General features: G+C 49.4%; 2 protein-coding genes across 9 annotated transcripts in view; one reads left to right on the top strand and one right to left on the bottom strand.

Annotated features, from left to right (window-relative positions):
• SZRD1 (SUZ RNA binding domain containing 1) overlaps positions 1 to 15,520 on the top strand; it is a 39,108-nt gene extending 23,588 nt beyond the window's left edge. Inside the window, exons 2-4 of one of the 7 annotated variants that reach the window (XM_033228262.1) lie at positions 8,776 to 8,825; positions 10,616 to 10,870; positions 12,431 to 15,520. In XM_033228262.1, coding sequence (XP_033084153.1) covers positions 8,776 to 8,825; positions 10,616 to 10,870; positions 12,431 to 12,533 — 408 coding nt within the window. In that variant the 3' untranslated portion in view covers positions 12,534 to 15,520. Of the gene's footprint in view, positions 1 to 8,775; positions 8,826 to 10,615; positions 10,871 to 12,403 lie in introns of all 7 variants that reach the window. The other 6 variants (XM_033228260.1, XM_033228263.1, XM_033228261.1 and 3 more) reach the window with 6 other exon arrangements.
• A 499-nt stretch (positions 15,521 to 16,019) lies between these two features.
• The window catches only part of SPATA21 (spermatogenesis associated 21), a 49,415-nt gene continuing 41,817 nt past the window's right edge, over positions 16,020 to 23,617 (bottom strand). For both annotated transcript variants that reach the window (XM_033228235.1, XM_033228236.1), the window contains 3 exons: positions 18,092 to 18,267; positions 16,716 to 16,893; positions 16,020 to 16,199 (listed from right to left, as the gene is read on the bottom strand). In XM_033228235.1, coding sequence (XP_033084126.1) covers positions 16,142 to 16,199; positions 16,716 to 16,893; positions 18,092 to 18,267 — 412 coding nt within the window. In that variant the 3' untranslated portion in view covers positions 16,020 to 16,141. The remainder of the gene's footprint in view (positions 16,200 to 16,715; positions 16,894 to 18,091; positions 18,268 to 23,617) is intronic.

Genomic DNA, 23,617 nt, shown 5'->3' with positions numbered 1-23,617 from the left:
CTTTTTTTTTTTTTTTTGAGACAGAGTCTTGCTCTGTCATCCAGGCTGGAGTGCAGTGGCACGATTTCGGCTCACTGTGACCTCCACCTCCTGGGTTCAAGCGAGTCTCCTGCCTCAGTCTCCCAAGTAGCTGGGATTACAGGTACCCGCCACCACGCCCAGCTAATTTTTGTATTTTTAGCTGGGCGTGGTGGCTCACGCCTGTAATCCCAGCACTTTGGGAGGCCGAGGCGGGTGGATCATGAGGTCAGGTGTTCAAGACCAGTCTGGCCAAAATGATGAAACCCCATCTCTACTAAATATACAAAAATTAGCCAGGCGTGGTGGTGGGCACCTGTAATCCCAGCTACTTGGGAGGCTGAGGCAGGAGAATCGTTTAAACCTGGGAGGCAGACGTTGCAGTGAGCCAATACTGTGTCAGTGCACTCTAGCCTGGGTGACAGAGTGAGACTGTCTCAAAAAAAAAATTTTTTTTTTTTTTGTATTTTTAGTAGAGACGGGGTCACCGTGTTGGCCAGGCTGGTCTGGAACTCCTGACCTTGTGATCCACCTGCTTGGGCTTCCCAAAGTGCTGGGATTACAGACTGGCCAATTAACCACTGGGCCGATCACACCACTGCACTCCAGTCTGCGTGACAGATAAGGCCTGGTCTCAAAAAAAAAGGAAAAAAATGACTAGTGATGCGGGAGACATTTTTATCTGATAGTTTTTTAGATCAGATTTTGCTGTTGTAGATTGTTTCTACCTGTGAATTCTTTGGCTGTATTCCTTAGTGAAATTGGGGCCTATACCCAAGGAGTCAGTCATTTTTAATATAATTCAGTATATCCAAAGTAGTATCATTGTAACATTATTATTTTAAAATATGTGAATTGTTTAAAAATATGGGAAACATTCCTGTGGAGTCAAACCTGGGGTGATAGGACTTGGGGTGTGTACCTCTCTGGGGTTAGCCTGGGAAAGTGGAATAATTACAGGAGCATTGGAGGTGGCCAGTCCTAGTCCTACCAGGCCAGGATACTGTCACTGCTATGCTACTGACAGGGAAACAAGGCAGAGATGAAACATAATTAAACAAATGAACATGGATGTTGTTTGAAGTCCATGGTTTGTACATTTGAACTTGAAATGACTAGTGGCTGGGCACAGTGGCTCACACGTAATCCCAGTACTTTGGGAGAGTGAGGTGGGAGGATCACTTGTGTCCAGAGTTTAAGACGAGCCTGGAGAACATAGCAAGACCCTGTCTCCACCAAAAAAAGGAAAAAAAAAAGGCCCACATGGTGGTGTGCACCTATAGTCCTAGCTGCTCTGGAGGCTGATGCAGGAGGATTGCTTGAGCCCAGGAGGTTGAGGCGCAGTGAGCCATGATCACACCACTGCACTCCAGTCTGCGTGACAGATAAGGCCTGGTCTCAAAAAAAAAAAAAAAAAAAAAAGGAAAAAAATGACTAGTGATGCGGGAGACATTTTTATCTGATAGTTTTAGATCAGATTTTGCTGTTGTAGATTGTTTCTACCTGTGAATTCTTGGGCTGTATTCCCACGTGAAATTGGGGCCTACACCCAAGGAGTCAGAATCCCATCCATATTTGTGGTGTGGGAAACAAGACCCCTTGCTGGGGAGACTGGCCTGCCAGGAGACCCGGTAGCCAGGGGACCTGGGCGCCAGTGTCCCTCCCAAGGCCTGAAGACATGGGGCCAGCATGGGCCCTGGCCTGCTGCATGGGAGTTCAGGACCGGTCCCACCTGCTATCCCTTCTTTCTTCTCTTTGCTTTTTCTAAAATGGTGGCTTTGTGTTACTCAGGGTCTGTGGGGCCGTGATTCTGGGGGAAATCCTGTTGTGCTCTCCAGGTTCCCGTCTCTTCTTCAGATCTCCCTGGGTCCACTTGTAGACTTGTGCACCCCGATTCAGGATGAGATCAGAGGACCCTGTGGGGCAGCGATTCATAGGGAGCTCAAAGCCAGTTGTTACTCCTTGAATTTAAGAGGAACGTTGGAAATGTCATCTTCTGAAATGGAAACTAACAGAGAAAGGCAAATCATTTGGAAAAAGTTACTTAAATGGTAACCTTGTTGCCAATAAAATAGTATTTTCTAATTCAAAGTCCAAAGCAAAGGTCCCTCTTAGATTCCTGTTCAATTACAAGGTTGCTCTATGGACTTAAGTAGAGAATGTTGGCCAGGCGCTGTGGCACACACCACTTGGGCAGGTCGAGGCGGGTGGATCACCTGAGGTCAGGAGTTCGGGTTTATTTCTTTTTTTTTTTTTTTTTTTGAGACGGAGTCTCGTTCTGTCGCCCAGGCTGGAGTGCAGTGGCGCGATCTCGGCTCACTGCAAGCTCCGCCTCCCGGGTTCACGCCATTCTCCTGCCTCAGCCTCCCGAGTAGCTGGGACTACAGGCGCCCGCCACCACGCCCGGCTAGTTTTTTGTATTTTTTAGTAGAGACGGGGTTTCACCAGGTTAGCCAGGATGGTCTCGATCTGCTGACCTCGTGATCCACCCGTCTCGGCCTCCCAAAGTGCTGGGATTACAGGCTTGAGCCACCGCGCCCGGCCTGAGTTCGGGTTTATTTCTAGGGAGTCGTGTTGGTGACACTGGAGACCAGAGGATTCCAGTTCTCAGAGAGAGGGGTGCTGTGATGGAGCAGGACACGACACTCTTGGCTTGAATACTGAGGCACAGAGTGGGGAGGCCTGCTGGCCTTGGGGAGTGGGTAGCAGCAGATCAGACAGGGTGAGACACCCCCTCTGACCCTTGCAGTGTAACAGGTGTGGGTTTGTTCACTTTGTCGCCTATGAGCTTGGCTAGTTTGAATCAGTCCCCCAGAGCGTCATCACCCTGGGCTTTTTTGTAAGCATTCATTTCTGAGAAAGTACAACTGTAATGGTGCTTATACTTGCTTTGCTTTACACTAAAACCCAGAATAGCCTATTTGTTTTTCTCTTCTGCCTTTCCTCCTCTCCTCTCCCCTTCTCACCTTTCTTTTTTCCTTTGTCATTGACCTCTTAACTACAGGAGTAAACCTGCCATTGTAATCTGCCTCACTTTGCAGACACATCTCTATCTTTTGTCTCCTTTGTTCCGTTTGTGGCTTGTGACAGAAACAAATTGGGTTGTTTGAGGTGACCCCTTCCCTGCTCTCCTCCTGGGGAATGATCTCATCCCCATTGTACTCCTAGGTCCCATACCCCAACTTTTCAGCCAGAGGCTCACACAAGCACATTCATAGCAAGGTTAAGGGCATCAGTAGCCAGAGAAGCTGAGCTTCCTCCTCTGGTGAGTTAAATTTGCAAATGTTGACATCTGATCCCATTCACCTTGTGGTTGTGGCTTCTCCTTTACCTCCCATAAAGGACCAGCCCTGTCAAGAACCACCTTCCTCCCCACTGTGCTTCTTCCTGATTTCCTGCCTCCACTCTTTCCTTCTGGCTTTGCTTTCTCTGAGACTGAGAAGCCTGTGTCTCATTTCCGTAGATGTGTAGCCCCATAGGACAAGTGATACCAAGGTTTGGCAACAGTAGATCTTTTGCTTAGGATTTGGACCCAGAACACAGAAACCTTCTGTGGGCTGCTTGGTGCTACTTGGCTGAAGAGCCTTTCCAGGAGGAGGAGTCGTAGGAAATCAGACTTTCCTGGCCACCGCCCTGTGGTATGCTTGTGCCCTAGCACTTGCCTTGTGCTCACTCACAGCGGTCACAGAGCTTATGGTTTTCTTTCACTAGTGATGGAGGTCAGGCCTCTAACACAGGAGCCTAGATCTTGGGCAGGACTCTGCATCCTTGTCAACAGAGAGGGTTCCCTTAGGTAATACGTACGATTCCTTATTTCAGGCCTGCATCTAGATGCTTCCCCAAACAAGTTCTGAGGCCTGTTTAATTCAGTTGGGCTATTGCATCTCTGGGGGAGATGCGCATTTTCCTTGTAATGCACCCTGTAGGAAAGTTTTGACTTGGTCCAGCTTTTCAAAGCATGAGTCTGAGAGCAGATTGATTGCAAGGCCTTGTCTGAGAAGAGAATGGACTGACTCATGATACCTGGACAGACTCCAGAGGGAGATGTGATGCCCTCTTCAGCGACTGGCAGAGCACTCCTTTTCCTGCTTGGGCGGCTCTGAGCATGCTGGCGTCCAGCTGGTTATCTAAAGGTGACCAGGATCCACTTTCCACCAAAGCTGCTTGGGTTTCCATCCCATTCTGTAATCTTATGGAAGAATCCCTCTCCAGCTCTGATAAAGCCCTTCTACCTTTCACAGTGGAGCTGGATGCGAGTTGTAGTTCTTGGCATGCCAGGGAGCAGTGTGGAATTGGGGGAGATGATCAATATCTAACGGTTTATACTGGCATTTCCAGTGGATTTGAGCAATTGTCGGGGGAGGGTGGTATGTCAGCATGGGGGCCTCAAAAGGTGACTTCTAGGGCTGTATCTGTGGTTTACTACCTTGTTACATTGGGTAAGTTCCCGAACCCTCATCTGACAGAAGGAAAAAAGCTATTTTGTCTACCAAACAGGGCTGGTGTGAGCAGAAAGTGAATGTCTGGGGAAGAATGTTGACAGCTATATAATACATTATATTGATATAAGACATCATTTTAAAAGCCGTTAGTATTATATTACATGCCAAGTATGTTAGTCGTGTTCTAGTTTCGGGACAGAGGCGCATTTACTCAGACATGGCCTGCGATGTCCTCTTGAAGGGCTTTTCTTCCACCCAGGCTCCTTGTGCTGGAACTGGGCAGATGGTCCATCTTCCTTAAACCCTAGAGGAAGAAGGAAGCAGTTTGCTCCCCTCAGAGGAAACCTGCATGGGACTTCTCAAATTCAGCTCTAATGTATGAGGCCCATTTCTCTGCCTTATTTGACTCTCGCAGCGATATGAAAGTGAAAGTTCACATAGTGAAGTTGGAAAATTCAGTGCATTGCCATAAAAATATTGATTTGGTTTCTTCTGAGCTAGGTCTGGCCCTGTCTGCCAAGGCTTGTTGGCCGTCATTAGGCAGGGCAAATGCTCTTTGGTGCCCTGCAGCCCCTTCACTTCCCCACGTAGGCTCCCTGCGAGTGGAGTTTGGCTGCTTGCCTGGTCTATGAAGGCATTCGCTCTCAACCCTCAAAGGCATCTAAATTCTGCAGCTGTCAAGGCTCTGTTTATGTTGGAGAAACTCGAATAGGCAGTTTTGTATTTACAGTGGAGCAAAATGATACAGTATGAAACTTTAAAGCAAGAAGTTATTTGTGAGAAGCCCTTAAAAGGTAATAGGCAATAGACTAATATGAGATGTAGTACTTACTCAGGTAATAACACTGGTATTAATAAAATGAATATAATCCCATCAATACAGTCACTTTCAGGACAGAGTACATAGTGAACATAGATTCCATGTGAGTGTCTGTGTTTGTCAGTTCACAGAAAACATCCAGGTTATTCTCTTATTATTGGTGTACCTTTTCCATTCAGTCATTCCGCATTCTTTGGCACCAACTATGTTCCAAGCTGGAGTGAGAGCTTTCCATTTTAGTGCCTTTCTGGCCCCTCCAGAGACTTGATGGTGCCTCAGAATACAATAAGTTATAAATATATATATTTTTTATTTTTTCAGACAGAGTCTTGCTCTGTTGCCCAGGCAGGAGTGCAGTGGCATAATCTCGGCTCACTGCAGCCTCCATCTCCCAGGTTCAAGAGATTGTCCTGCCTCAACCTCCTGAGTAGCTGGGATACCACACCCGGCTAATTTTTGTACTTTTAGTAGAGATGGGGTTTTACCTTGTTGACCACGCTGGTCTCGAACTCCTGACCTCAAGTGATTCACCTACCTCGGCCTCCCAAAGTCAAAGTACTAGGATTATAGGTGTGAGCTACCATGCCCAGCCAAATATGTTTTAAACACAAGTTAGTACCAATCAGAATAGGTGCCAGTATTAGACTGGATTTAAATCTAGCTTATGGTTGATCTAGTTCATATTTACAAGAGATACAAATAAGGACATGGAAAGATGAGAAGAAACACGTTCTAGGAAATACGGACCAAAAGAAAGCTGGTCGACTTTATTAGTATTAAACAATACATTATAAGGCAAAAAAAGATCACATCATAATGATAAACTGTTTAACTTACTGGAAAGAGTAAGTCTTTTTTTTTTTTTTTGAGCTGGACTCTTGCCCTGTCGCCCAGGCCGGAGTGCAGTGGCATGATCTCAACTCACTGCAGCCTCCCTAGTAGCTGGGATTACATGTGCGTGCCACCATGCCTGGATAATTGTTGAAAAATTTTTTTTTTTTTTTTTGAGACGGAGTCTCGCTCTGTCATCCAGGCTGGAGTGCCGTGGCACGATCTCCGCTCACTGCAATCTCCGCCGCCTCCCAGGTTCACGCCATTCTCCTGCCTTAGCCTCACGAGAAGCTGGGACTACAGGTGCCCCCCACCACGCCCAGCTAATTTTTTTTTGTATTTTTAGTAGAGACGGGGTTTCACCATGTTTGCCAGGATGGTCTCGATCTCCTGACCTCGTGATCCGCCTGCCTCGGCCTCCCAAAGAGCTGGGATTACAGGCATGAGCACCGCACCTGGCCAATTGTTGAATTTTTTAATATAAACAGGTTTTCATCCTGTTGGCCAAACTGGTCTCAAACTCCTGACCCCAAGTGATCCGCCTGCCTCAGCCTCCCAAAGTGTTGGGATTACAGGCATAAACCACTGTCACTGTGCCTGGCCAATAATTCTTAATTCTTTACCTGGTCAGTAGATCAAATGAATCAGTAAGAATTTACAAGATTAGAACAATATAGCTAACCAGCTTGAAGTGTACCCATCAACTGGAGGATAGTTATTTTCAGGACATACAGAGCACTCATGAAAATGGCCTACACCTTGAGCCATGGAGATCTCACCACATTTCTTTTCTTTTTCTTTCTTTTTTTTTTTTTTTTTTGAAATGGAGTCTCTCTCTGTTGCCCAGGCTGGAGTGCAGTGGCACAAACTTGGCTCACTGCAAGCTCCGCCTCCCGGGTTCACGCCATTCTCCTGCCTCAGCCTTCTGAGTAGCTGGGACTACAGGCGCCCACCACCACTCCTGGCTAATTTTTTCTATTTTTTGATAGAGAAGAGGTCTCACCATGTTAGCCAGGATGGTCTTGATCTCCTGACCTCGTGATCTGCCTACCTCGGCTTCCCAAAGTGCTGGGATTACAGGCGTGAGCCACCGCGCCTGGCCGGATCTCACCAAATTTTAAAGCCTCCTCACTACAGCTATGGTTCTTCACATTTTACAAGTGATGGACTCCTTTGAAAACCCCGTTCTAATAAATTAAGGTTGCCCAAACTCAGCTGTTGACTTTTGGGGTTAAATAGTTCTTTGTGTGGGGCTGTCCTGTATACTGTAGGACATTTAGCATCTCCCCTGATAGTGACAACCAAAAATGGCTTGATATTGTCCAGTGTCCCCTGAGGGACAGAATCTTACCTGGTTGAGAACCACCGTTAGAGATGTTCTCCAGAAAAACACAGAATTTTGCGTACAGTTTCTTCCATCTCCATTAGAGCTAGTTGATCTTGTCCTCACTGAGGATGGCTGAGGGAGTGGGACTTTTTCTAAGAAAGGCCGTAGGGCAGCCAAGCAGCCTGGGGGTTTGGTCTTTGTTCTGTGCAAGGCCTCTCCCCACACCCCTGTCCAGGAGATAGATGTTCACACGCGTGTGTGGAGGTGCCATAGGCATGCTAGTGCTGATGGGCTGAGGGCTCAGACTGCCATAAGCCCGACGTCCCGCTCAGGGCTTGAAGAGACGAGGCCAGGGCGTGTTGGAAAGCAGTCCTGCCTGCTCCTCCTTCTCAGCCTCTTCTCTCCGCTTTTCTCTAAAATGGTGGTGTTGTTTTAATCAAGACCTGTCAGACTCTGGTTCTGAGAGAAATCCTTGCTGCACTCTCAGGTGTCCTGTCTCTTCCTCAGGTTTTCCATGTTCACTTGTAGACCAGGGACCTCCAGGGCCACAGACATAAGGCATAGGTTTTACTCTAAGCCTTTCGGTAGGTGTCAATCACAGAGAGTTCAAGTCCATAACAGTAAAAAATAGATTATTAAAATAGTAGATAGATGTGACCATAAAGGAATGTAAAAGGGAGAGTTTATTCTGAGGACCAGGTGATGCACCATGCTGGTGGGATCAGAGGAGACTTTACAAAGGAGAGGTAGACATCCAGGCTGGGTTGTGCAGGATCAGTGGCAGTTTGCAAGGGGAGAGGGCATGGCCGGCAGGTGGAACAGCATGCTGGGTTCTGGGGGCTAGTGATAGCAAAAACAGAGACAGAAGGTAAAAGAAGGTATGGGTGAGGCTTGCTCAGAAGCTTTGACTAGGTCTGCAAGCAGTTGAAGTGACATCAGATTTATGGTTTTTTGTTTGTTTGTTTGTTTTTGTTTTTGGCCAACTCTTTATTTCATAAAATAGAGTAAGTGTTCCTAAATTTAGTTTCAGAAGGTGATTTGAATGGCTCTGTGAAAGACAGATTACAGGTCAGAAAACTAGTTGGAGGCCATGCAAAGAACCCAGCTGAACAATGAGGTTTAGAACTATCATGCGGCCATGGGGCTAGAAGGGAGATGGACCTGCAGAGGGTATCAGGTCCCCAAACCCCAGAATCTAGTGCACATTTATTATGTTGAAGGACACAGTCATGTCCCTGCCTAAAGAAAGGACACTGCCCTTAGCTCCAAAAATAAAGACTAAGTTTTTATTTGAGAGAGATTTTTTTCCTCTTTTTATATACATTTTTTTCCTCTAGGAAATAGACAGACGGTTGGAAAAAAAACTGAAGATCACACAGAAAGAGAGGTAAGGCTGCTGTCTGGTCTGAGGGCTCGAGCTCTCTGTGGTTTGAGAGCTGGGCAGTCAGTGGTGTTCTCCAACTGGCCATTAGGTTTAGCAGGTCCTAGCAGGTCAGACTCTGGGGCAGCAAACCCTTCCCTCCAAGTTGGAGACCAGGATATGGTGGCTTGAGGCTTTAAGGGGTGAGGCTGGGGTGTTGCACCTGCCTCCGACCTTTGTGGGCTCCCTATGTGAGGTCATCTGATGGGATGTGAGGAAGTGACAAGTTGGAAGACTTGAGTTTTAGGCCTGGCTGTGCCCCAGTTGCTCTGAGGTCTGGGGCAAGTCATTTCCCTGCTCTGGACATCAGTTTCTTTCTCTGTGGCATGAGTAGTGTGGGCAGATGATTTCTCTGGGTCCCCAGTGACTTGGTGGTTTAGGGTATTATGAGGGTATCCTGGAAGAAAACATTCTAGGAAATTCTTGAAAAACCCTTTAAAAATAGCTTTGTTCTCCACCTAGACGACAAGAGGAGGGTGTTTCCAGAGTAGGTGAAAGTTGACTTCGGCTTTCTGTTTTGGGCTTAGGGAACCTGTTGGTTTTCCATAAGTACAAGGGACAGGAGGGAGGATAGGACCTCTCTGGATTTGCTTACTGGCCAGCACAGTCATTCCCCAGGAAACTCTGGGGTGCTCTGCTTGCCTGCCAGTTTTCCTGGCTCCCTGCCTCTTTGATCAGATTGCTGGCTCCTTGCCTGTCTGCTTATCTCAGCAACCACACTAACCCTGGGTTACAGTCCCCGTTCCATACCATTTGTGTCCTACCTGGGACTTGTTTCCATTCACCCTGACTCAATTCCTCCAATCCCGACTCCTGACAGTGAAGGCTCTGAAAGCAGGCCTGTTTGGTCCTGAAGAGAAGCTGGTTGACTGCTCTGGGGAGGATCCTGGTGGCTGTTGTTGGGTGGTCATTCCTGCCTGGGTTCCTGTCTCCTCCTGTGGCTTTTGTTTCTTTCCCTTCCTGTGTTGTCGTCCCTCTTTGTTTTTTGTCATTCCACCTCTCCTTGTGGACACATCGCCTTGATGTATGTGTCCACCAGCCTTGGACAATGCTTTTCTTTTGAGCATTGCCAAGCACTGTTTCTAGGAGCATCCTTCACTCCAGCCCCGCCGCTGTCCAAAAGACCAGAAGCCCTGGCAAGGGAGGTTTCTCTGTTCAGAAGCTCTTTTGAAGAGGATTCAGTTGTCTGGTGTAGCTTGTCTCTGGGAGGCACAGGCCACTTTCACTAGAAGGTGGCTTGGTAAATCTTGATGCCAGGCAGGGATGGCACGGTGGGCTCCTTTGTAGTGTTTGTCTGGTTTGAGCATGTGATGGAAGATTTGGCTGAGAGTGAACACTGCTGACCCCCAAGTTCAAAGGCTCCCACCCCACCAGTCAGTCCTACTCTGATCTGTGTAGGGAAGCTGGGATCTTAACTGACGTCATTTGATTCTGGACATAAACTGTTTTGCTGCAGGGCCAAATGGTGGTTGATGTGGCTGTAGTGAACACGGGGATAGAAGGAGGTGGCGTTCCAGCCCCCGTGGCCAAGGGTTAGGGCTGAGGAGCAGTTCCTGTGGCCTGCCAGAGCTGGTCACAAGCTTGCTTTTTTGGGACATGCTTCTTGAGGAGTGGAAATTTTGCTGTCTGGTCAGAGGCCAGAGAATCATGGGTAGAATTAGTAAGGAGGGAGAGGAAAGTGATGAGAGGTGGGTGTGGGACATGGACAGGGCCTCCTTAGGAGCATGATTTGTGAAGCTGTGTTTGCTCTTTGTCAGCAGGAAATCCAAATCTCCTCCCAAAGTGCCCATTGTGATTCAGGACGATAGCCTACCCGCGGGGCCCCCTCCACAGATCCGCATCCTCAAGAGGCCCACCAGCAACGGTGTGGTCAGCAGCCCCAACTCCACCAGCAGGCCCACCCTTCCGGTCAAGTCCCTAGCACAGCGAGAGGCCGAGTACGCCGAGGCCCGGAAGCGGATCCTTGGCAGTGCCAGCCCCGAGGAGGAGCAGGAGAAACCCATCCTCGACAGGTGAGTGTGGCTGGCAGGACCGGCCAATGATGGCTCTCCCAGTCCACCCAGGAGGAGGAGAGCATCCTGGCTGCGTGTAGAGTAGTGAGAAGCAAGCAGAGTCAGGGTAGGAGCCATGCAGCTCCAGCCGCCGACCCCAGCCTGTTGGGGCCAGTTCACTGTGCTGCATTTACTGAGGATGGCTCTAAAAGCCTATCAGGAGGTGGCAGTTTGCTGGCATGCTGCCTCTGCAGTTGGTAGTCACCAGGGGGCAGTGTTGTGTTTAGAGTAAAGGCATGGATGAGCTTGTGTCAAAATCTGTCTCTTAACCTCTTGTTAATTTAGAACGACTTGACCTCTCTGGGCCTTAGTTTTCTCATCTGAAAAAATGGGATAATCAGGTGTTGTGCAGTTCATTGAGTAAATGAGCATGGGATGTCGAGAACCTGGGCTGGCAGATTGGAAAGTGCCCAGATAAGCGCGTTGGTTATATTTTCTGGGTCTCCAGTATGCCTGCTCTGATGTTTTTGTGAATTTTCTAAATTCCTTTTTACTCTTCGCATTTTTTTCTCTGCAGTATTAGAGGTTGCATTATATAGGTTTGTCACTTCCTAATCAAGCAGTATGCATTAAGACGGCCTCCTTCTGACTTTGAAGGGCCACTATGGCTTGGCATCCTGGGACTTAAAGAACTAATCTGCGTACCTTCTTTCTAGCTCTTCATGATTTTGAAGAGATACCTGTTCTCTTTGTTGTTTCTCCTCTAAGTCTTCACCTTTCCAGGGTGGAAAATGTGTGCTTCCTTTAGTTTCCTAGACTAATACGAGTCAACCATTAACTGCAGAGTTTGGAGAGGAGTGGGAGGGAAGAATTGGGGGGCAGGGGATGTGCCCCTCTGCTGAGCTCTTGATTCCAGCTCTTTACCTTGGCCTAACATCTGGAGATTCCAAATGGTTCTGCAGGGCATGTACTGTCCGTGGTCACTGCCTCTGGGCAGAGTGGGCCCTTGAGCACTCCCCCTGCCTACAAGTGAATACTGGCAGCTGAGCACGAGGAAAGAATGCCCTAGCTGCTGGAGGTGAACATGCACCACCGACCCTACCTGCTCACAGGGGCCTCTCAACCTAGAGGTGTCCTGAGTCGGCTTCCCAAAGAAGCAGACTTGTGGAGCCAGAGTGACTTGGGCCCCAGCTACAAGGACAGTTGATTTTAAGATGAGTGACATCTAGGCCAGGTGCAGTAATCCCAGCACTTTAGGAGGCCAAGGCGGGAGGATCACTTGAGGTCAGGAGTTCAAGACCAGGCTGGCCAACGTGGTGAAACCTCATCTCTACTAAAATTACAAAAATTAGCTGGGTGTGGTGGCGTACGCCTGTAGACCCAGCTACTCGGTAGGCTGAGGTAGGAAGGATCACTTGAACTCGGGAGGTGGAGGTTGCAGTGAGTGGAGATAGCGCCATTACACTCCAACCTAGGCGACAGAATGCGACTCCATCTCAAAAATAAATAAAAAATAAAGAAATGATGGGGGACATGTATTATATTCTTCTTTAGGCCTTCCTGTGCTCTTCTTCCTTTCAGGCCAACCAGGATCTCCCAACCTGAAGACAGCAGGCAGCCCAATAATGTGATCAGACAGCCTTTGGGTCCTGATGGGTCACAAGGCTTCAAACAGCGCAGATAAATGCAGGCAAGAAAAGATGCCGCTGTTGCTGCCGTCACCGCCTCCTGGGTCGTCCGCCACGGGTTGCACTGCCGTGGCAGACAGCTGGACTTGAGCAGAGGGAACGACCTGACTTACTTGCACTGTGATCCCCCTTGCTCCGCCCACTGTGACCTTGAACCCCATGCACTGTGACCTCCCCCCTTCTCCCCCTTCCCACTGTGATTGGCTCATCGACAAGGGCTGTCCCAAGTCAATGGAAAGGGAAAGGGTGGGGGTTAGGGGAAGGTTGGGAGGACCCACCAAGGACTCAGAGAGTCAGACAGTGCCACTTGGCCACTTGGGGTAAAGCCAGTGCCAGCAATAACAGTTTATCATGCTCATTAATTTGGGATTTCAAAACACAAATGAAAACTCACACCCACCCACCCCCAAGTGCATGTCTCCATCACTTAAAAAGTAAGTTCCATTTGAAAATATCCTTTCTTTTTTTTTCTTCCTATTTTTGTTTGTTTATACAAATATCTGATTTGCAAGAAAAAGTGCATGGGAGGGGTTTTAGTGGTTTAACGAATTTTTAATTAAGAAAGGGTAGTTTGGTAGTCTACTTAAAATGTTTCTGGGAAATTCACTAGAAACATTAACCAATAGGATTTTGGTGAGCTTAGCTTCTGTATTCCTACTGCCGCCCGGAAAAGGGGCAGGGCTCTGTAGCCGCCAGGACAGATGAGCACCCCATGCCTATACCTCCCTCCCCGAGCTGAGTCCCAGGGCATCTGGGCCTTGCCTGGAGACTGGGCTAGTAGCTCTGTAGGCTCGGAGAGCCTGGGGAGGGTGCCAACCCCACCTCTAGTATTTTGGGAGATAGGGAAAGTGAACAGACTTCCCCTTCCCATACCCCTCAGGGTGGTTCCCTACCAGCCAGGCTTACTACTAGAAGAGAGCAGAGTGCCAGGGAGTGAGACTGCATCCCTGGGCTTAGAAGTGAAGGAGAGGAGACTTGTTTAGTATTTTGCCATCGGCACAAGGAAAACCAGGAGAGAGTCTGCCTCCAGGACTCTGAGCCTTCTGCTTTGTATGTTCAGAAGGTGGATAGGTCTTCCCACTCCAGCATGGCTTGAACTCTTAGGGGTCTGCAGTGCTCCATCTCCATTGATGGCCCCAGCTCAGTAACTATACCTGGTACATTTCCTTCGTGCAATCAGTACCTTGAAGGCAGAACATTCTGAATAAAGTTGGAAAAAGAACAGCTTTGCTTTGCAAAGATTGATGACAGACTGGTTCCTCAGAGGCCTAGGCTCCCATCACCCCTTTTTCCAGAGCGAGGGCCTGGAATGAAGGCAGTTTATCCTCTGTCCCTGGAGCCTGGGGTTTGCTTTGCCTCCTTGAGGTGGAAGAGACTAAGAGGGCAGCTGCCCAGAGCGGCTCTGTGTGTACCTGGTTCCTCTCAGGCTTCCTGATCCCTTCCATTGCACTGCGCCTTATCCCTCAGCCAGCCAGACGGCCTCCTTGCTCCTGACCAGCAGATACGTTTCGGAGTGGTTGGTGTGGTTTTGCGATGAGGGCAGCACGTGGTGGCCAAGGTGGCAAGCTGAGTCTCACAGGCTCACTCCACCGTTGGTTCCCTGTGGGAATGGTGGGCCAGGCCCAGCAAGCCATGCCCCACCACGTCCTCCCCTCTGGAGGAAGCGCCAGCTGCCAGCCAAGTCAGCAGCTAGTCCATAGCACAGCCTTGTAACTGTAAAGCCAGGCGTTGCTCACGAGCAGAGCTGGAAGCAGAGCTTCAGTCAGTGAGAGGGAGGATTACCTTCAGGAGAAGGCAAGGAGGAAAACTGGCTGCTATCTTTATAGTTCCACTGCCGTAACCAAGTGTCCACATTCTAAATGTATAGTGTCCAACCCTCATGTAATAGTAGTTTCCCACCCAAAGTGAGACTTTCCTTTTAATTGGAGAAGGGTATAGAGGTGGTCCAGGTGGGAAGGCCAGAAGTGCTGGTTGCCCAGCCATTGGGACCCACCTGTCTTGCCCCACTACCCTCTAGTAGGGGCCAAAGTAAAGGCTGGTTGGCGGGTGTCTGTGGATTAAGGATGTGGCAGGGACTGGTCCTCCCACCTCCCTCTGGCCAAAGATGGGCTTTGCCCGCTGTGTGCCTGTCACCACCCACCAGCAGTCATGCCCTGGGCTTCCCAAATGGAGAGGTAGCAGGCAATGTTTTTAAAAAGAAAGAAAACAGGAAACTGTATTGTGTTGGGGGGAGGCGGGAGGGGAGATGAGGAAACGGTTTGGATTTTGTGTGTGGGAGGGTATTTTTTGGGGGTAGTTCTCTGTAACTTTCCTAAGTGCTTTTTTTCCTTTTCTTTTTTAAAGTAAGTTGCAGGCTTTGGCTTGGAAAACCCCAGGGGGATGGGGGACAGAAACCTGAGGCTGCTGCCCCTTTATCTGCCTTCACAGTACTGTCCCCTTCCCCCAGCTCCTCCCTGACCCCATGGGCCAGGCCTCAGACCTTCCAGCTAACCGCTTCCCATGAGCCACTACTCTGATGTCAGCCTATAACCAAAGGAGCTGGGGGGTCCAGGCCTGGTGACCAGCCTTTCTCAGCCCACTCAATCAGGGTGCTCCCCACCTGCAGGCAGGAGGCAACACCCTATCTGCTACCATCAGCCCCTTCCAGAGCCCATCTGCCCCGCCCAGCCCTGCCCTGCCCAGCCCAGCCATACCCTGCTCTGCCCCATCTGGGGGTGCCCTGCTCAGGGATGGGCTGGCAGGGCTGCACCCAGCCTCCCTGGTAAGCAGAGACTCAAGAAACCTCTGGGGTCCTGTTTTCTGGTTGTGTGATCCCAGGGGTGCACATGGGCCCCTTGGGTGTCTGAACAGAAGGGCATGGGAGGGAGGGCCGCACCCCTGCAGTCTTACTCTGCTGGTGTAGCGGGCAGCTGCCCACTCCCACCCCGTTGGCAGATTAAGCATTTTATAAATTGTATTTTAAATACATGTTTTAAACTTGTCAGATCTTTGTCCTCATTTCAGTCCCCGCCCTCTACCTCTTGCTGTGGCCGCTTATTTAACCCTGGGGGGTTTCCCTCTGCCCAGTCCCAGGGAAAGACTGTCTTTGGTAAAATACTAGGCTGGGTGGTATGTGGGTTGAGGGGAAAGGACCCATCCCTTAGGGCTCCCAGAGAAGGAGAGCTCTGGGTCCTGGGGCTCTGTCGGGGGAGCATGGCAGAGGCTACCTCCTGCTCTTACACAGGGCCTGTCTTAGAGCCAGTAGAGAGAGAAAACAACTGCTTTTGTGGGGCTCCCAGTCCAGAGGGGGAAGCAGTCTTCTGAGGAGAGGCCTAGCCCTGTGCTTTGAAAAGGCGCAGAAGGTCAAGACTTTGCATGCAGGGGCACCTGTAGCAGAAACCCCAACCCTGGGCAGGGCTTTGAGGTGGAACCCTACACTCTGAGAGCCCAGGGGTGGCTGGGGTGACAGCTTGAGGGCCTTCCTTAGCAAGAGGCACAGAGGCTGAAGTTATTGGTGTTTATTAGCTTACCAGGCCACAAAAGCAAATTCCAGCAGCAGCTCCTGCCTGGTGGCCCATCTGTCTGCAGGCCTTGAGCAACTGTCCAGAGTCAGGCCTCCAGAGGGTCAGTGGGTTTGAGAAGGCACAGAGCTGGGCCACTTTCTGCTGTCAGAGTTGTGTTCCCTGGGGAGAGGAATGGGGCAGAAGGGTGGGAAACATTTGGCCCTTTCCCTATCTGCCAGTACATGAACCATCCGTGCGTGCCCAAGTGAGGAGAGAGGAGGCCTCCCCTCAGAAATGGTGGAGCCAGCAGTCGGGCTTAGGGGCCTGATTCCAAGTCCAGGGCACCCTTCCCCAGCAGCCTGGAGGGGGACTGCTGCAGGAGACGCTCCCCTCTGCCCGGGTGCACACTCTGCTAGTCCTAATGTTGAACCATAGGGAACTCGTAGCCCTCAGGTGCCACTGAGTCTCGGACACGGGGAAAGCAGAAGCACTCTGGCTTCAGTGGAACAGTCTACGGGGTACACAGGCCCTCAACAAAGGTTTTTTTTCTTCGCCTTTCACCCTTTCTCCTCCCTGGAATAAGCAGCCTCTCAGGTATGGTCTCTTAGAAAGATAGATTCCCAGGCATTAGGCCAGGGGCCTCTTAAGGAAGGATCTGGAAGGGCCTAGGCTGGGGCCCTTTCTCTGGGCACCCACCTGTTTCCTCGAGCTCGTGACTGGAAGAAGGGGCTACGGATGTCAGGATCCAGGCCAGGGGATGTGCACTGGTCTTGAACATAGTGGTTGGTCGGCTTCCTGCGGACCATCTTCTTGTCCATCCGCGGGCAGAGCGGGATGCAGGGCACCTGGGCATAGGGGCTCTGCAGGTTGGGAGCTGGTGAAGAAGGAGGCAGAAGGGGGAATGCTTCAGAGCACGCCCAGCCTCGGGAAGCAGGCAGATTCAGGTGAAATCCTGGCTTTGCTGCATAATGGGCTGGGCGCTTTGGGGGCAAGTTACTTAACCTCTCTGAGCTTCTGAGCTGGAGGTGATAGTGATACACACCTCACAAGAGTTGATGATGAGAATTAAAGGAGAAGTATCTGCAAAGCACTCAGCTCTGTGCTGCACACAGAATAAGAGCTGGTAACAGCCTAACAAGGAGCAGAGGTCTTTGTGATGGGTGCTGGCAAAGTCTAGTAGGTATACTCTAGAAAGACTGCAAAGCTCCTATCCTGTTACTTGGCACACAGTAGGAGTCTAATAAATGGTACCTGGGGAAGGGAGGCAGGCTTGCCCAGCGGAGGGGGCATAGGTTTTGGGGTCACACCTGGATATAAACACCCCTTTCCAAAACACACTAGCTACGGGCATTGGGCAAGTTGCTTAACTTCATCAGTTTCATTTTTCTTTTTTTTTTTTTTGAGATGGAGTTTTGCTCTTGTTGCCCAGGCTGGAGTGCAATGGCATGATCTCAGCTCACTGCAACCTCCGTCTCTCGGGTTCAAGCAATTCTCCAGCCTCAGCCTCCAGAGCAGCTGGGATTATAGGCGCTCGCCACCACGCCCGGCTAGGTTTTTAGAGATGGGGTTTCACCATGTTGACTAGGCTGGTCTCGAACTTCTGACCTCAGGTGCCCACCTCGGTCTCCCAGAGTGCTGGGATTACAGGCGTGAACCACCATGCCCGGGTCAGTTTCATTTTTCTAATCTGTAAAATGGGGTGAATACATGATTATGAGTATTAAATTCCAGAGCATCTGCAAAGGGCCTAGCACAGTGGGCACTCAATAAACAGTGAGCTGGGATTGCCAGTCTGTACAGCTGTTCTTTCTCGGTCCTGGCTCATGGGACCAACCTGTGCTCAGGCTAAGGCAGGAGGGGAGGAGTCCAATGCAGGAGGCCATTGTCATAGGCCTGGATGGAAAATAGTGATTATCAGCCTGTTTTCTGATGTACACAGTTAAGCCCAAAGTGGGAAACTGGCCGCTCAGCTCCCTGGGCCTGGCTGCCTGAGGGCCCAAGGAGAGGAAGCCAGATGGGCAAGAGAGCAGAGCCCCAACCCTAGCCCATCCCACCCTGCCCAGGGGCCTCACCATAGTTCTGCTGCTTCAGCCGGCTGAGGATACTGAGGACCTTTCGTTCTGAGACTTCTGAGCTCTCTTCTTGCTGGGGGTTGTAGGGAAGCTTCTTTAGCAACCGCAGCCGGCCTATGGCCGCTTCCATCTCCTGGGCCTTGCAGGTGCCTGCCTTCAGCTTTTTCTGATAGTAGCTGGGGAGGCAGTGCCCACCCATCTCAGCCTGGGTGTGTTTAATTCACCTTTCTTCTCCTCAGCCCCTATCTCTGGCCTGCTCTGGAGCAGGAACACAAGCCCAAGAGTCAGGAAACCTGGATTCTAGTCCCAGCTCAGCCCTTACCTTTCTGTGACCATGAGTAAGTCACTGCCCTGCTCTGGGCCTTAGTTGCCCTGTGTAAAATGGAGGAAAGAGGTTCTCTCTACCCTGTCAATGCAAGTGACTTGACTTCTCTGAGCTTCAAGTTTCCATTGGGTAAAACAGATACAACAGTTCACATGCCTTAGGATTAAATAACAAGGATGAATTAACACAGCCCATCAAGCACGCAGCATGGTGTCTGGCTCACGGAAAATGCTTTGTACATGTTACCTATTATTTTGGGGAGGGGCGTGGCGGGGAGACAAGAGTCTCACTCTGTTGCCCAGGCAGGGGTGCAGTGGCGTGAACATGGCCTCACTACAGCCTTGAACTCCTGGGCTCAACTAACCCTCCTGCCCTAGCCTCTCGAGTAGTTGGGACCATAGGCACCAACCACCACGCCCAGCTAATTTTTTTATTTTGTGTAGAGACGTGGTCTCACTGTGTTGCCCAGGCTGGTCACAAACTCCTTGCCTCAAACTATCATTCCACCTTGGCCTCCCAAAGTGTTGGGATTACAGGCATGAGCCACTGCATTACCTATGATTACCTATGATTTTATCACTGATACATTTACTTAGATGTGCAAGTACTTCTCTGTGCAATTAACTCCTGCTCATCTTCCATATTTCAGGTTAGAGACTCTCTGCTCCAGAACGTCTTCTCTGTCCTATCCCCACCCCTACTCTACAGAGTAACTAGGCTCCTGCTGGAGGCCCCCTGCAACCTGTAGTTACTCAATTATAGCCTGCAACCTGCTTGATTTTCTTAACTCACTGCTTGCCTTTTCCCCCACTAGACTGCGACATCATTCATTTAGTAAGTATTCACTGAGTGTTCACTGTTCTGGCCACTCTTCTAAGTCATTGGAAAAGAGTGAAGGAGACATCCACACAGTGTCCCTGTATCATAGCCTCAGCCCCACCTCTTACCCCAGCCATCTACTAACACCTTGGGCCAAGGGTGCTTCAGTGGCCCCTTTCACACAGGCTTCAGCTAACTTTGCACAGGGACGACCCTATGGCTCCCACCTCAGACCTGAGCCTCTTGCTTCCTGCCCCAGGGATTCTCTGACACGGGATTCTCAGAAGTGCAGGGGAGTTAAGCACCTTTGGAGCACCCTTACTAAAGGTGTTAGTAGATGAGCTGTACAGGCTTTTCTCTTTCTTCTGGCAGTTGTGAGCTGCCTTTTTTTTTTTTTTTTTTTTTTTTTTTTTGAGATGGAGTTTCGCTTTTGTTGCCCAGGCTGGAGTGCAGTGGTGCAATCTCGGCTCACGGCAACCTCCGCCTCCTGGGTTCAAGCGATTCTCCTGCCTCAACCTCCCAAGTAGCTGGAATTACAGGCATCCGCCACTACACCCAGCTAATTTTTTGTATTTTTAGTAGAGACCGGGGTTTCATCAGGTTGACCAGGCTGGTCTTTTCTTTTGAGATGGAGTCTTGCCCTGTCATCCAGGCTGGAGTGCAATGGCGCAATCTCAGCTCACTGCAACCTCCGCCTCCTGGGTCAAGCGATTCTCCTGCCCCAGCCTCCCAAGTAGCTGGGATTACATGCCCAGCTCATTTTTTGTATCTTTAGTTTAGACAGGGTTTCATCATGTTGGCCAGGCTGATCTCAAACTCCTGACCTTGTGATCCACCCTCCTTGGCCTCCCAAAGTGCTGGGATTACAGACGTGAGTCACCACACCCAGCCCTGAGCTGCCATTCTTAGTCTCCTCAGAAGATTCTAGGAGGTGCTTGACTCAGTAACACATCCTTGAATTGGCTTCTCCTCCTTTGCGGCACCGCTTCCCTTACTCCTGCCTCCTGGGATCGTTTCCCACATCAGCGTCAGTGAAGGGGGGTGGCCTGCCCCTCCACACCTGTGGGTGTTTCTCGTCTGGTGGAACGACTTGAGAAAAGAAAGAGACACAGAGACAAAGTATAGAGAAAGAAAAGTGGGCCCAGGGGACCAGTGCTCATACAGAGACCCATGCCTGCACTATTCTCTGAGTTCCCTCAGTATTTACTGATCATTATCTCTACCATCCCGGAGAGGAGGATGTGGCAGGACAATAGGGTAATAGTGGGGAGAGAGTCAGCAGGAAAACGTGAACAAAGATCTGTGTCATAAATAAGTTTAAGAAAAGGTGCTGTGCTTTGATGTGCAGGTACACAAACACAGCAGTGGTGGGTTTAAGAGCAGTATTGCCGCTAGCACATCTCACCTCCAGCCCTAAGGCGGTTTTCTCCTATCTCAGTAAATAGAACATACAATCGGTTTTACACCAAGACATTCCATTCCCAGGGACAAGCAGGAGACAGATAACTTCATCTTATCTCAACTGCAAAGAGGCCTTTCTCTTTCACTAATCCTCCTCAGCACAGACCAGTCAGGTCTTTCCCTTCCCACGAGGCCATGTCTCAGGCTATGACGTGGGGAGAAACCTTGAACAATACCTGGCTTTCCTAGGCAGAGGTCCCTGTGACCTTCCACAGTGTATGTGTCCCTGGGTACTTGAGATTAGAGAATGGTGATGGCTTTTAACAAGCATACTGCCTTCAAGCACTTTTTTAAACAAAGCACATCCTGCACAGCTCTAAATCCATTAAACTTTGAGTCAACACAGCACATGTCTCTGCAAGCACAGGGTTGGGGCTAGGGTTGCAGATTAACAGCATCTCAAGGCAGAAGAATTTCTCTTAGTACAGAACAAAATGGAGTCTCTTATATCTACTTCTTTCTACATAGACATAGTAGCAATCTGATCTCTCTTTCTTTTCCCCACAATCAGACCATAAACAAATAAATAAAAATACAGGCCTGGCATGGTGGGGTTCATGCTTGTAATCCCAGCACTTTGTGAGACCAAGGTGGGAGGATCACTTAAGCCCAGGAGTTTGAGACCAACCTGGGCAACACAGTGAGACACCCTACAAGAAATTTTAAAACTAGCCAGGCATGGTGACATGTGCCTGTAGTCCCAGCTACTCAAGAGGCTGATGCGAGAGGATTGCTTGAGCTGGGAGGTCAAGGCTGCAGCAAGCCGTCATCATGCCACTGCACTGTGGCCTGGGCAACAACAGAGCAAGACCCTGTCTCAAGAAAAATGCCATTTTAGGAGTGCTGGGTGCCCTGAGGAAAAGTAGAAGGGTAGGAGGTAGCGATAAGGGACTATTTTGCTCAAAGTGGTAAGCAAAGGTCTCAGAGGTGACATTTGAACAGGATGGCGGAGGAAACAAACTGAATGGGTATCAGGAGGAAGAGTCTTCAGGCAGAGGAGTGGCCTCTGAAAAGGCTGGGAGGTGTAGGAAAGAGCTCAGGACAGCAAGGAAACTGGAGAGGCTGGGGCCTGATGTGTGAGTGGTGGAGAGGAAGACATACGGGCAGTGAGATGGCAGGGTCACAGCATCTGGGGCTTTGAGCTTTGTAGGCAGTGATGAGGGGTGGGCATGCTACTCAGAGTTTGGGAAGCCTTAGGGCTTAAACTGATGGCTCTGCTAGGGCCTCTGCCTGTCTTTGGGGCCTAGGGTTTGCGGTTTTAATGGGCCTCATACATAGAAGATAGAAAACTAATTCCAGGGCCCTCACGTGGTGCAAGGTTGGATCTAGATCACTTGTATAAAGCTGAAACTCCCAAAAGGCAACATTCTGAGTGAAACAGATGGACTAGAAAATAACTTCACCCCTCAGGAGCCAACAGGACACAGCAGTGTGTGTGCAGCTTTCTCAGTCACAATTTCAGAGGAAATCCCTTGCTCTCTGCTTCCTCTTTTCCCCTTCTTGAGGGCTTGAATTCAGGTGTGTTGCTGATAAGTTGGTTTGGCATTGACTAGGGAATAGTGGAACAATGAACTGGAAACAAACTCAGTGCCTCGGTAACTGTCTTCCTGCCTGCTTCCTCCAAACTGTCAGTATAAGAGAGTAAACTCCTATCTTTTTGAACTACAGTGTATTGGGGTCTATTCCATAACTAAGACACCAGCCTAAAATTCTATACCCAGCTAAACTGTCCAGTAAGTATGAGGATAGAATAAACACATTTGTCATCATAGATAATATTACCTCCCATGCATCCTTTCCCAAGAAGCTACTGGAGGACACGTTCTTCTAAAGTGAGAACATAAACCAAAAAAGAGAAAAATGTGATTTCAGAAAGCAGGAGATCCTGGCCAAGTGCAGTGGCTCACACCTATAATCCCAGCATTTTGGGAGGCTGAGGCAGGGGGATCACCTGAGGTCAGGAGTTCAAGACCAGGTTGGCAAACATGGTGAAACCCGTCTTTACTAAAAACACAAAAATTAGCTGGGCATGGTGTGGTGCATGCCTGTAATCCTAGCTACTGGGGAGACTGAGGCAGGAGAATCGCTTGAACCCTGGAGGCAGAGGTTGCAGGGAGCCGACATGGTGCCACTGCACTCCAGCCTAGGCAACAAGAGTGAAACTCGGCCTCAAAAGAAAAAGAAAGCAGGAGATATAATGCAGGAGAGAGGCGAAGGAAAAGGAAGATGATGAAAAGAGATCCTACGATTGCAGTGCAAATGCATAAATCACACCCGGTCAAATAAAATTTCCAAACATGAAAAATACAATACGTGGCCAGGTGCAGTGGCTCACTGCTTCTTTAAATGACTGTGATTTTTTTCCTGAAAACTGGACATTTGAATCTAATAATGTGGTAACTATGAATATAAGATTCTCCCGCTTCCTCAGAGTTTGCTGTTTTTTGTTATTGTTTATTTATGTATTTATTTTTGTTGTTGTTGTAGGCTGTCTCTGTGCCAAAGATCAGCCTAACGTATAAACTTAAGGTCTTCTCAGGTCTTTTCTGAGCCCAGCACTTTGGGAGGCTGAGGCAGGAGGATTGCTTGAGCCCAGTTCAAGACCAGCCTGGGCAACGTGGCAAAACCCTGTATCTACAAAAAATACAAGAACAGCAATACCGAAAGTGAAAAATTCACTGGATGGACTTAAGATCAGATTAGGGGAAGATGGTGGAGTGGGAAGCACCAGGAATCTGTCTTCAAACCTACACAACAATTGTACTGGCAGAATCTGTTATACTATTTTGGAACTCTGGAGTCTTGCACCATCCGGGGGAAGGTTTGTATTGCAAATTGCACTTAATTTTGGTCAAGTTAGGCTTTTAGCACAATATCAGCTATTTATCTTCCATTTCCAGCCCCTGGGAGGCAGATGTGCA

The sequence above is a fragment of the Trachypithecus francoisi genome, unplaced genomic scaffold (assembly GCF_009764315.1).
Source record: "Trachypithecus francoisi isolate TF-2019V2 unplaced genomic scaffold, Tfra_2.0 Lachesis_group12, whole genome shotgun sequence".
Taxonomy (NCBI): domain Eukaryota; kingdom Metazoa; phylum Chordata; class Mammalia; order Primates; family Cercopithecidae; genus Trachypithecus; species Trachypithecus francoisi.
Note: the sequence above shows the minus strand (reverse complement) of the source record. Positions and strands in the feature narration are given on the sequence as shown.